Raw genomic sequence first — 13,008 nt, 5'->3', positions numbered from 1 at the left:
TATCTTTGAAAACTCATGGCGATCCGGGGAAGTCCCGGACGACTGGAAAAAGGCTAATGTAGTGCCCGTCTTTAAGAAAGGGAAGAAGGAGGATCCTGGGAACTACAGGCCAGTCAGCCTCACCTCAATCCCTGCAAAAATCATGGAGCAGGTCCTCAAGGAATCAATTCTGAAGTTCTTAGAGGAGAGGAAAGTGATCAGGAACAGTCAAAATAGATTCACCAAGGGCAAGTCATGCCTGACTAATCTAATTGCCTTCTATGACGAGATAATTGGCTCTGTGGATGAGGGGAAAGCGGTGGATGTGTTGTTCCTTGACTTTAGCAAAGCTTTTGATACGGTCTCCCACAGTATTCTTGCCAGCAAGTTAAAGAAGTATGGGCTGGATGAATGGACAATAAGGTGGAAAGAAAGCTGGCTAGATTGTCGGGCTCAATGGGTAGTGATCAATGGCTCCATATCTAGTTGGCAGCCGGTGTCAAGTGGAGTGCCCCAGGGGTCGGTCCTGGGGCCGGTTTTGTTCAATATCTTCATAAATGATCTGGAGGATGGTGTGGATTGCACTCTCAGCAAATTTGCGGATGATACTAAACTGGGAGGAGTGGTAGATACGCTGGAGGGGAGGGATAGGATACAGAAGGACCTAGACAAATTGGAGGATTGGGCCAAAAGAAATCTGATGAGGTTCAATAAGGATAAGTGCAGGGTCCTGCACTTAGGATGGAAGAATCCAATGCACCGCTACAGACTAGGGACCGAATGGCTAGGCAGCAGTTCTGCGGAAAAGGACCTAGGGGTGACAGTGGACGAGAAGCTGGATATGAGTCAGCAGTGTGCCCTTGTTGCCAAGAAGGCCAATGGCATTTTGGGATGTATAAGTAGGGGCATAGCCAGCAGATCGAGGGTGTCATAAATATAAAGGGAAGGGTAAACCCCTTTAAAATCCCTCCTGGTCAGAGGACAAATCCTCTCACCTGTAAAGGGTTAAGAAGCTAAAGGTAACCTCGCTGGCACCTGACCAAAATGACCAATGAGGAGACAAGATACTTTCAAAAGCTGGGAGGAGGGAGAAAAACAAAGGGTCTGTGTCTGTCTGTATGCTGCTTTTGCTGGGGGCAGAACATGAATGGAGTCTTAGAACCTTTAGTAAGTAATCTAGCTAGGTACGCGTTAGATTATGATTTCTTTAAATGGCTGAGAAAAGAACTGCTGTATAGAATGACTATTCCCGTCTGTGTGTCTTTTGTGTAACTTAAGGTTTTGCCTAGAGGGATTCTCTATGTTTTGAATCTAATTACCCTGTAAGGAATCTACCATCCTGATTTGAGAGAGGTGATTCCTTTACTTCTATTAAAAGTCTTCTTGAAAGAAAACTGAATGCTTTTTCATTGTTCTAAAATCCAAGGGTTTGGGTCTGTGGTCACCTATGCAAATTGTTGAGGATTTTTACCAAACCTTTCCCAGGAAGTGGGGTGCAAGGGTTGGGAGGATTTTGGGGAGAAAGACATGTCCAAACTACGTTTCCCAGTAAACCCAGATAAAGTTTGGTGGTGGCAGTGGAAGTCCAAGGGCAAATGGTAAAATAGTTTGTACCTTGGGGAAGTTTTAACCTAAGCTGGTTAAAGTAAGCTTAGAAGGTTTTCATGCAGGTCCCCACATCCGTACCCTAGAGTTCAGAGTGGGGAAGGAATCTTGACAGAGGGACATGATTGTTCCCCTCTATTCAACATTGGTAAGGCCTCATCTGGAGTACTGTGTCCAGTTTTGGGCCCCACACTACAAGAAGGATGTGGAAAAATTGGGAAACATCCAGCAGAGGGCAACAAAAATGATTAGGGGACTGGAAGACATGACTTATGAGGAGAAGCTAAGGGAACTGGGATTGTTTGGTCTGCGGAAGAGAAGAATGAGGGGGTATCTGATAGCTGCTTTCAACAACCTGAAAGTGGGTTCCAAAGAGGATGGATCTAGACTGTTCTCAGTGGTAGTAGATGACAGAATGAGGAGTAATGGTCTCAAGTTGCAGCAGGGGAGGTTTAGGCTGGATAGTAGGAAACCCTATTTCACTATGAGGGTGGTGAAGCACTGGAATGGGTTCTCTAGGGAGGTGGTGGAATCTCCTTCCTTAGAAGTTTTTAAGGTCAGGCTTGACAAAGCCCTGTCTGGGATGATTTAGTTGGGGATTGGTCCTGCTTTGAGCAGGGGGTTGGACTAGATGACCTCCTGAGGTCCCTTCCAACCCTGATAGTCTATGATTCTATGACTTGAACCCTAGAACCCTTTGCACAAACTTCAGGGCAGAAACAGGCAACTCACCACAATCCCGCTCAGCAGAGCGAGGAAATTTCCGTACAGTGACAAGAAGGGAAAGTCCTGAGAATCAGTGAATGAATCTCACGTCTGACATTCAGAATGCTGAACAGCAACTATTATGATTCTCCTGTACAGTCCCTGTGGACTCTCAGGTTGGCAGGACTCCCAGACAATTCACTCGGCACCATGAGCAGTGAGAAGAGTAGACAATACTCCTTGGAGAACTTCAGCTTGAGAACCGTCCCCGGGAGTGAAGAAATGATTTGCCAAAACCAGGGGATCAGACTGTCAGAGCAAACTGAGTCTTGCAAACTGTTCAGGCTAGCAACTGATGGTGGCTTTCTTTTCGGTGTTTAATGTACTGCCATCTGCATTACATAGAATCATAGAATCATAGAATATCAGGGTTGGAAGGGACCCCAGAAGGTCATCTAGTCCAACCCCCTGCTCAAAGCAGGACCAATTCCCAGTTAAATCATCCCAGCCAGGGCTTTGTCAAGCCTGACCTTAAAAACCTCTAAGGAAGGAGATTCTACCACCTCCCTAGGTAACGCATTCCAGTGTTTCACCACCCTCTTAGTGAAAAAGTTTTTCCTAATATCCAATCTAAACCTCCCCCACTGCAACTTGAGACCATTACTCCTCGTTCTGTCATCTGCTACCATTGAGAACAGTCTAGAGCCATCCTCTTTGGAACCCCCTTTCAGGTAGTGGAAAGCAGCTATCAAATCCCCCCTCATTCTTCTCTTCTGCAGGCTAAACAATCCCAGCTCCCTCAGCCTCTCCTCATAACTCATGTGTTCCAGTCCCCTAATCATTTTTGTTGCCCTTCGCTGGACTCTCTCCAATTTATCCACATCCTTCTTGAAGTGTGGGGCCCAAAACTGGACACAGTACTCCAGATGAGGCCTCACCAATGTCGAATAGAGGGGAACGATCACGTCCCTCGATCTGCTCGCTATGCCCCTACTTATACATCCCAAAATGCCATTGGCCTTCTTGGCAACAAGGGCACACTGCTGACTCATATCCAGCTTCTCGTCCACTGTCACCCCTAGGTCCTTTTCTGCAGAACTGCTGCCTAGCCATTCGGTCCCTAGTCTGTAGCTGTGCATTGGGTTCTTCCGTCCTAAGTGCAGGACCCTGCACTTATCCTTATTGAACCTCATCAGATTCCTTTTGGCCCAATCTTCCAATTGGTCTAGGTCCTTCTGTATCCTATCCCTCCCCTCCAGCGTATCTACCACTCCTCCCAGTTTAGTATCATCCGCAAATTTGCTGAGAGTGCAATCCACACCATCCTCCAGATCATTTATGAAGATATTGAATAAAACCGGCCCCAGGACCGACCCTTGGGGTACTCCACTTGATACCGGCTGCCAACTAGACATGGAGCCATTGATCACTACCCGTTGAGCCCGACAATTTAGCCAGCTTTCTACCCACCTTATAGTGCATTCATCCAGCCCATACTTCCTTAACTTGCTGACAAGAATACTATGGGAGACCGTGTCAAAAGCTTTGCTAAAGTCAAGAAACAATACATCCACTGCTTTCCCTTCATCCACAGAACCAGTAATCTCATCATAAAAGGCGATTAGATTAGTCAGGCATGACCTTCCCTTGGTGAATCCATGCTGGCTGTTCCTGATCACTTTCCTCTCATGCAAGTGCTTCAGGATTGATTCTTTGAGGACCTGCTCCATGATTTTTCCAGGGACTGAGGTGAGGCTGACTGGCCTGTAGTTCCCAGGATCTTCCTTCTTCCCTTTTTTAAAGATTGGCACTACATTAGCCTTTTTCCAGTCATCCGGGACTTCCCCGGTTCGCCACGAGTTTTCAAAGATAATGGCCAGTGGCTCTGCAATCACAGCTGCCAATTCCTTCAGCACTCTCGGATGCAACTCGTCCGGCCCCATGGACTTGTGCACGTCCAGCTTTTCTAAATAGTCCCTAACCGCCTCTATCTCCACAGAGGGCTGGCCATCTCTTCCGCATTTTGTGATGCCCAGCGCAGCAGTCTGGGAGCTGACCTTGTTAGTGAAAACAGAGGCAAAAAAAGCATTGAGTACATTAGCTTTTTCCACATCCTCTGTCACTAGGTTGCCTCCCTCATTCAGTAAGGGGCCCACACATTCCTTGGCTTTCTTCTTGTTGCCAACATACCTGAAGAAACCCTTCTTGTTACTCTTGACATCTCTGGATAGCTGCAGCTCCAGGTGCGATTTGGCCCTCCTGATATCATTCCTACATGCCCGAGCAATATTTTTATACTCTTCCCTGGTCATATGTCCAACCTTCCACTTCTTGTAAGCTTCTTTTTTGTGTTTAAGATCCGCTAGGATTTCACCATTAAGCCAAGTTTGTCGCCTGCCATATTTACTATTCTTTCGACTCATCGGGATGGTTTGTCCCTGTAACCTCAACAGGGATTCCTTGAAATACAGCCAGCTCTCCTGGACTCCTTTCCCCTTCAAGTTAGTCCCCCAGGGGATCCTGGCCATCCGTTCCCTGAGGGAGTCGAAGTCTGCTTTCCTGAAGTCCAGGGTCCGTATCCTGCTGCTTACCTTTCTTCCCTGCGTCAGGATCCTGAACTCAACCAACTCATGGTCACTGCCTCCCAGATTCCCATCCACTTTTGCTTCCCCCACTAATTCTACCCGGTTTGTGAGCAGCAGGTCAAGAAAAGCGCCCCCCCTAGTTGGCTCCTCTAGCACTTGCGCCAGGAAATTGTCCCCTACGCTTTCCAAAAACTTCCTGGATTGTCTATGCACCGCTGTATTGCTCTCCCAGCAGATATCAGGAAAATTAAAGTCACCCATGAGAATCAGGGTATGCGATCTAGTAGCTTCCGCGAGCTGCCGGAAGAAAGCCTCATCCACCTCATCCCCCTGGTCCGGTGGTCTATAGCAGACTCCCACCACTACATCACTCTTGTTGCACACACTTCTAAACTTAATCCAGAGACACTCAGGTTTTTCTGCAGTTTCATACCGGAGCTCTGAGCAGTCATACTGCTCCCTTACATACAGTGCTACTCCCCCACCTTTTCTGCCCTGCCTGTCCTTCCTGAACAGTTTATAACCATCCATGACAGTACTCCAGTCATATGAGTTATCCCACCAAGTCTCTGTTATTCCGATCACGTCATAGTTCCTTGACATCACCAGGACCTCCAGTTCTCCCTGCTTGTTTCCAAGGCTTTGTGCATTTGTATATAAGCACTTGAGATAACCTGTTCATCGCCCCTCATTGCCAGTATGAGGCAGGAGCCCTCCCCTCACAGCCATTCCTGCCTGTGCTTCCTCCCGGTATCCCGCTTTCCCACTTACCTCAGGGCTTTGGTCTCCTTCCCCCGGTGAACCTAGTTTAAAGCCCTCCTCACTAGGTTAACCAGCCTGCTGGCAAAGATGCTCTTCCCTCTCTTCGTAAGATGGAGCCCGTCTCTACCCAGCACTCCTCCTTCATGGAACACCATCCCATGGTCAAAGAAACCAAAGCCTTCTCTCCGACACCATCTGCGTAGCCATTCGTTGACTTCCACGATTCGACGCTCCCTACCTAGGCCTTTTCCTTCCCCGGGGAGGATGGACGAGAACACCACTTGCGCCTCCAACTCCTTTATTCTTCTTCCTAGAGCCACATAGTCCGCAGTGATCTGCTCAAGGTCATTCTTGGCAGTATCATTGGTGCCCACGTGGAGAACAGGAAGGGGTAGCGATCCGAGGGCTTGATGAGTCTCGGCAGTCTCTCCGTCACATCACGAATCTTAGCCCCTGGCAAGCAGCAGACTTCTCGGTTTTCCCGGTCAGGGCGGCAGATAGATGACTCAGTCCCCCGGAGGAGAGAGTCCCCGACCACCACCACCCGCCTTCTCCTCTTGGGGGTGGTGGTCGTGGAACCCCCAACCTCAGGACAGCGCATCTCATGCCTTCCAACCAGCGGAGTCTCCTTCTGCTTTCTCGCCCCAGACATATCATCTGGTCCACTCTCCGCAACGATACCTGTGGAGAGAACATGAAAGCGGTTAGTTACCTGTGTCTGTGTTACTGGAACCCGGACATTCCGCTTACCTCTTCTGGAGGTCACATGTTGCCAAGCTTCTTCACTGGTCTCTTGGCTCCTCTGTGCAACCTGCTCTATATCTGTAGAGCTTTGTGCCCCTAGAAGCCTATCCTGAGTTTCGTCCAGGAAATCCTCAGTTACCCGTATGCAACGCAGGGTTGTTATCTGTTGCTCCAGACCTTCAATCTTCTCTTCCAATATGGAGACCAGCTTGCGCTTTGTACAGACAAAGTCGCTTCTGTCCTGTGGAAGAAAGACAAACATGGCACATCCAGTGCAGGTCACAACAGCTGAACCCCCCCCTTCCATATCACATTCCTACTATGAGCTTCCTCAGAGCAGTTTGCAAGACGTAAGCCTCACTGGGCTCCCTCCAGGCGAACTCCCAGGCAAACTCCTGCTGTGAGCTGCTCTGCTGTCCCCGCTGCTCAGCTGGTTCTCCGCCGCTCAGCTGGTTCGCGAAGCTCTGGCTATTTTTAAACAGCCAGGCTTCCCTGTCGCAAACAAACAGACACCCTACTGCCCGCCCCCTGCAGGCTAGCAGCCAATCAGACACTCACTCAGGCTCTCACACTGCCCCCCCAGCAAACACACGCTCGGATACTTCCTCAGCAAGCAAACAAACACACACTCGGATACTTACCAGTCCCAGGCAAACTCCTGCTGTGAGCTGCTCTGCTGTCCCCGCTACATGTGGGAATACTGCCAGAAGATATGGGGGAAAACACTTCAATTAATAGTAGCAGTGCAACAAGGCTTACACGCCGCGCAGGTGTAATTTCCAGTCCATCAAAAGTCACAGCCACCCTATGGAGGCCATATGTCTTGATCTTGAATTGATGCAAACCAAAGGGTGTGGAAAATACTTTCTTATCCCAGGATTCTGGCATCAAAAGTGTCTGCCAGTATCAATCTGTGTGGTCTGAAGTGGCAGCAAAACCTGTTCTAATAGTTCATCTACTCTCTGGCATAGTAAAAAAAACTATTGTCGGGCTCAACAGGTCGTGATCAATGACTGGATGTCTAGTTGTCAGCCGGTATCAAGCGGAGTACTCCAGTGGTCAGTCCTAGGGCCAGTTTTGTTCAACATCTTTACTAATGATATGCATGATGGGGTGGATTGCACCCTCAGCAAGTTCACAGATGACACTAAGCTGGGGGGTGAGGTAGATACACTGGAGGGTAGGGAATTAGTAGGAGCATTGCCCGCAGATCAAGGGAAGTGATTATTCCACTCTATCTGGCACTGGTGAGGCCACATCTGGAGTATTGCGTTCAGTTTTGGGCCCCGCTACAGAAAGGATGTGGAGAAATTGGAGACAGTCCAGCGAAGGGCAACAAAAATGATCACGGGTCTGGGGGACATGACTTATGAGGAGAGGCTGAGGGAACTGTGTTTGTTTAGTCTACAGAAGAGAAGAGTGAGGTGGGATTTGACAATGGCCTTCAGCTACTTGAAGGGGGGTTCCAAAGAAGATGGAGCTTGGCTGTTCTCAGTGGTGGCAGATGACAGAACGAGGAGTAATGGTCTCAAATTGCAGTAGGGGAGGTTTAGGTTGACATTAGGAAACACTTTTTCTCTAGGTGGTGAAGCACTGGAATGGGTTACCTAGGGAGGTGGTGGAATCTCCATCCTTAGAGATTTTTAAAGCCCAGTTTGGCAAAGCCCTGGCTTGGATGATTTAGTGGATGTTGGTCCTGCTTTGAGCAGGGGGTTGGACTAGACGACCTCCTGAGGTCTCTTCCAACCCTAATCTTCCATGATTCTATGATCATTATCCGTTGAGCCCGATGATCTAGCCAGCTTTCTATCTACCTTATTTTCCATTCTTCCAAGCCATACTTTTTTAACTTGCTGGCAAGAATACTGTGGCAGACCGTATCAAAAGCTTTGCTAAAGTCAAGATATATCATGTCCACCACTTTCCTCATATCCACAAAGTCAGTTGTCTCGTCATAGAAGGCAATCAGGTTGGTTAGGCATGACTTCCCTTGCTGAATCCATGTTGACTGTTCCTGATCACCTTCCTCTTCTTCAAGTGCTTCAAAATGGATTATTTGAGGGCCTGCTTCATGATTTTTCCAGGGACTGAGGTGAGACTGAAAGGTCTGTAGTTTCCCGAATTCTCCTTCTCTTTTTTAAAGATGAGCACTATATTTGCTTTTTCCAATTGTTCTTGACCTCCCCTGATTGCCATGAATTTTCAAATATAATGGCCAATGGCTCTGTAATCACATCAGCCAATTTCCTCAGCACCCTCAGATGCATTAGGTCTGGACCCATAGACTTGTGCATGTCCAGCTTTTCTAAATAGTCCTTAACCTGCTTTTTCACCCCTGAAGTCTGCCCACCTCCTCCCAGTACTGTGCTGGCCAGAACAGCAGTATGGTAGCTGACTTTGTCTGTGAAGACTGAGGCAAAAGAAAGCATTGAGTACTTCAGCTTTTTCCACATCATCTGTCACTGTTTTGCCTCCCCGCATTCAGGAAGCATCCCACACTTTCCCTGACCTTCTTCTTGTTGCTAACATACTTGTAGAAACCCTTCTTGTTACCCTTCACGTCCCTTGCTAGCTGTAACTCAAATTGTGGCTTGGCCTTCCTGATTACACTCCAGCATTCTCTCACAAGATTTTTATACTCCTCCCTAGTCATCTGTCCAAATTTCCACTTCTTATAAACTTCCTTTTTGAGTTTAATCTCACCGAAGATCTCACTGTTAAGCCAAGCTGGCCACCTGCCATATTTGCTATTCTTTCTGCACTTTGGAATGGTTTTGTCCTTCCCCCTCAGTATGGCTTCTTTAAAATACAGCCAGGTTTCCTGGACTCCTTTCCCCTCATATTAGCCTGCCAGGTGATCCATCAGTTCCCTAATGGTGTCAAAGTCTGCTTTTCTGAAGTCCAGGGTCCAATTTTCCTACTCTCCTTTCTTCCTTTTGTGAGGATCCTGAACTCGATCATCTCATGGTCACTGCTGCCTAGGTTGCCTCCCACTTCTACTTCCCCTACCAATTCTTCCCTGTTTGTGAGCTGCAAGTCAAGAGGAGAATGGGCCCTAGTTGGTTCCTCCAGCACTTGCACCAGGAATTTGTCCCCAACATTCTCCAAAAACTTTGTGGATTGTCTGTGCACTGCTATATTGCTCTGTCAGCAGATGTCAGGGTAATTGAAGTCCCCCATTAGAACCAGGGCATGTATTCTGGAAACTTTAGTTAAGTGTACGAAGAAAGCCTCATCTACCTCATCCTCCTGGTCCTGTGGTGTATAGAACATGCCCACCAAGACATCACCCTTGTTGCTCTTGCTTCTAAAAGTAACCCAAAGACTCTCAACAGGCTTTTCTCCTGTTTCATGCTGGAGCTCTGAGCAATCATACTGCTCCCTTACATACAGTGCAACTCCTCCACCGTTTCTCCCCTGCCTGTCCTTCCTGAACAGTTTATACACATCTATGACAGTGCTCCAGTCATGTGAGCTACCCGACCAAGTCTCTGTTATGTCAGAAACTTCAGTTCTGCCAGGACTTCCAATCTTCCCAGGCTTCTTGTGTTCATGTACAAGCACCTAGGTAACTAGCCGATTGCCCTACTTTCTCAGTATGATTCAGGAGGCCTCCCCTGTTGTACACTCCTCCTTGTGTTTCCTCCCACTTATCCACTTAGCTCTGGCCTTAGTTGTCCATCCCCCGGCAAACCTAGTTTAAATCCTAGTTTAAAGATGAATGCTGTCAAGGTTCCTTCCCCACTCTGAACTCTAGGGTACAGATGTGGGGACCTGCATGAAAACCTACTAAGCTTACTTTTACCAGCTTAGGTTAAAACTTCCCCAAGATACAAACTATTTTACCCTTTGCCCTTGGACTTCCACTGCCACCACCCAACTTTATCTGGGTTTACTGGGAAACGTAGTTTGGACACGTCTTTCTCCCAAAATCCTCCCAACCCTTGCACCCCACTTCCTGGGGAAGGTTTGGTAAAAATCCTCACCAATTTGCATAGGTGACCACAGACCCAAACCCTTGGATCTTAGAACAATGAAAAAGCATTCAGTTTTCTTACAAGAAGACTTTTAATAGAAGTAAAATGAAATCACCTCTGTCAAATCAGGATGGTAGATACCTTACAGGGGAATTAGATTCAAACATAGAGAATCCCTCTAGGCAAAACTTTAAGTTACAAAAAGGACACACAGACAGGAATATTCATTCTATTCAGCTCAGCTATTTTCTCAGCCATTTAAAGAAATCATAATCTAACACATACCTAGCTAGATTACTTACTAAATTCGAAGACTCCATTTGTGTTCTGTCCCCAGCAAAAGCAGCATACAGACAGCCCCAGACCCTTTGTTTCTCTCCCTCCTCCCAGCTTTTGAAAGTATCTTGTCTCCTCATTGGTCATTTTGGTCAGGTGCCAGTGAGGTTACCTTTAGCTTCTTAACCCTTTACAGGTGAGAGGATTTTTCCTCTGACCAGGAGGGATTTTAAAGGGGTTTACCTTTCCCTTTATATTTATGACAAATGCTTCCCTCTCAGGATGTCCCTTCAGCAGGCCCTCCCTTCCCTCACGGAGGGAACCTTGGGCAGTTGTTCTGGGGGTGATTCTGTCTCTCTCAGCTAATCTCCCCTACGGATGTCAGTAGCAGCTCTGCTCTCCTACCTGGTCTGCCACAAAACAAGCTGCTCCCCTGCCTTTTTGCCTTTCTCAAACACTTCTCTTCAGATTTGATTTGTCTGACCCATTTTCTGATCATTTACCTGCTGAACGTTTGGTTTCTTTGAACTCAATTTTAAATTAGCTACAAGTTCAGTGTCTATGGGAAGTAGTCCTGCTGCATTGTACAGGTCTGTGTCTTTGGACTGTAGCAGTTTTGAAACAGCATTTACCATTTCCAAAATCCTTCTTTGAAGCACAATGGAAAAAAAAAACAACTAAAATTTTCCATTAATTTCTTTAATGCTGAAGGGTTGTAAATTCCTCAGTATTTTTGCACAGGCGAATCATTTCGGTGGGTGCCTTCATTGTGTTTAAATACTGAATCTGAGAGGAAGCTTCCTTGACCAAGCTTTCATTTGTAATGAAATATGTTCAAGGGCCAAATAAAAAATGTCAGGTTTACTGCTCTCACCCCATAATAAAATAGCACAGGAAAAATGTTTAATATGATACCAGTCTCTGGGATGCCATCTCATACAGTAATAAGAAGTTAGGTGTGAGGAACTTCTCGGACTGTGAACTTCCACAATGCTAAGCTCAACCAAACTGGGACAGAGCACCCAGGATTAACAAGGAGATGTCATTTCTCCATCTTGTCATACAGGTTTAAAGTCCGTGCCCCCAGTGATCATCTTCTGCAGGTGTATTTTCCCATTTTCTCACGAAGCTCTTTCGTTTTGACCCCATAAATGATAGGGTTGAGCATGGGGGGAATGAGGTAGTAGAGGTTGGCCAAGATGATGCGAACATGGGGAGTGATGCCTTGACCAAACCGGTGTGTCAGAATGGAGAAGAGGGAGAGAGTACAAGAAATCAGCATCACAAAGATGTGGGCTGTGCACGTGTTCAGGGCTTTCTGGTAGGATTTCTTGGAGGATATTCTGAGGACAGCCCTGATAATCAGACCATAGGACAGGGCAACGAGCATCAGGTCTAACCCGATGACTACAAAGGCAACCACCAAGCCATATATCCTGTTGACTGTGGTGTCCCCACATGACATCTTCACCACAGCCATGTGGTCACAGTAAGTGTGGGGGATAATGCGATTGGCACAGAATGGCAGCCTGCTCAGGAGCAAGGGCAGTGGAAGAATGAAGAGAAAAGATCTTATGAAACCCACAAGCCCTAGCTTAGCTATTCGTGCATTGGTGAGGATGGTGGCATATCTGAGAGGGTTACATATGGCAATGTAGCGATCGAAGGCCATTGTCACAAGGACGGCTGAGTGCATAGCAGAAACCACATGCAGTGAGAACATCTGGGTGAGGCAGCCACCCTCAGTAATGCCTTTCAAATTGAACCAAAATATACACAGTGCCTTTGGCACGATAGATGTAGATGTGCCAATGTCCGTGAGCGCCAGCATGCAGAGCAACAGGAACATCGGCTTGTGCAGGGTCTGCTCTTTGCCTACAACAAACAGAACCATGAAATTTCCCAACAGGCCAATAATGTAGAATGTAGAAAAAGGAATGGAAATCCAGACATGAGCAGCTTCCAGGCCAGGGATTCCCGTTAACATGAACGTTGAAGGGTCAGAGGGGGTGAAGTTGAGAGCTGCCATGAGGTGGTGGATGCATCAGTTGGGCTAAGAAATGGTCTAGGTTCCTGTGAAGGGAGAGAAGGACACTGAGCAAATAGTATGGAAATATTTTATGGTTATTAGACATCTAGAATGAGGGGTCATAGTAAAGTCCAAAGAAGTCCCCAGAGGGAGCTAATGAAGCCAGGTGAATGGGCAGCATGATGGCAGATGAATTTCAATGTCAATAACAGCAACTTGTATGCCCATTGGAGGGAAATGGTTGAAGTCTTCAAACACCTGGGAAGTTTCTAATTTAATTGTATGAACTCAGGACAGAGACCTGGGTGTCATGGTGCACAGCTCTGGGAAACCCTGTTCACAGTTC

At 47.2% G+C, this 13,008-nt stretch overlaps 1 protein-coding gene across 1 annotated transcript; it reads right to left on the bottom strand.

Annotated features, from left to right (window-relative positions):
• Positions 1-11,723: 11,723 nt before the first annotated feature.
• On the bottom strand, positions 11,724-12,689 carry LOC140917762 (olfactory receptor 52P1-like). The gene has a single exon (XM_073361294.1). It carries the CDS (start codon positions 12,660-12,662, stop codon positions 11,724-11,726), a length of 939 nt encoding a protein of 312 aa, XP_073217395.1. The 5' UTR covers positions 12,663-12,689.
• Between the last annotated feature and the right edge of the window lie 319 nt (positions 12,690-13,008).

The sequence above is a fragment of the Lepidochelys kempii genome, chromosome 1 (genome assembly GCF_965140265.1).
Source record: "Lepidochelys kempii isolate rLepKem1 chromosome 1, rLepKem1.hap2, whole genome shotgun sequence".
NCBI classification, from domain to species: Eukaryota; Metazoa; Chordata; order Testudines; family Cheloniidae; genus Lepidochelys; species Lepidochelys kempii.
This window is presented reverse-complemented; position numbering and strand designations above follow the sequence as displayed.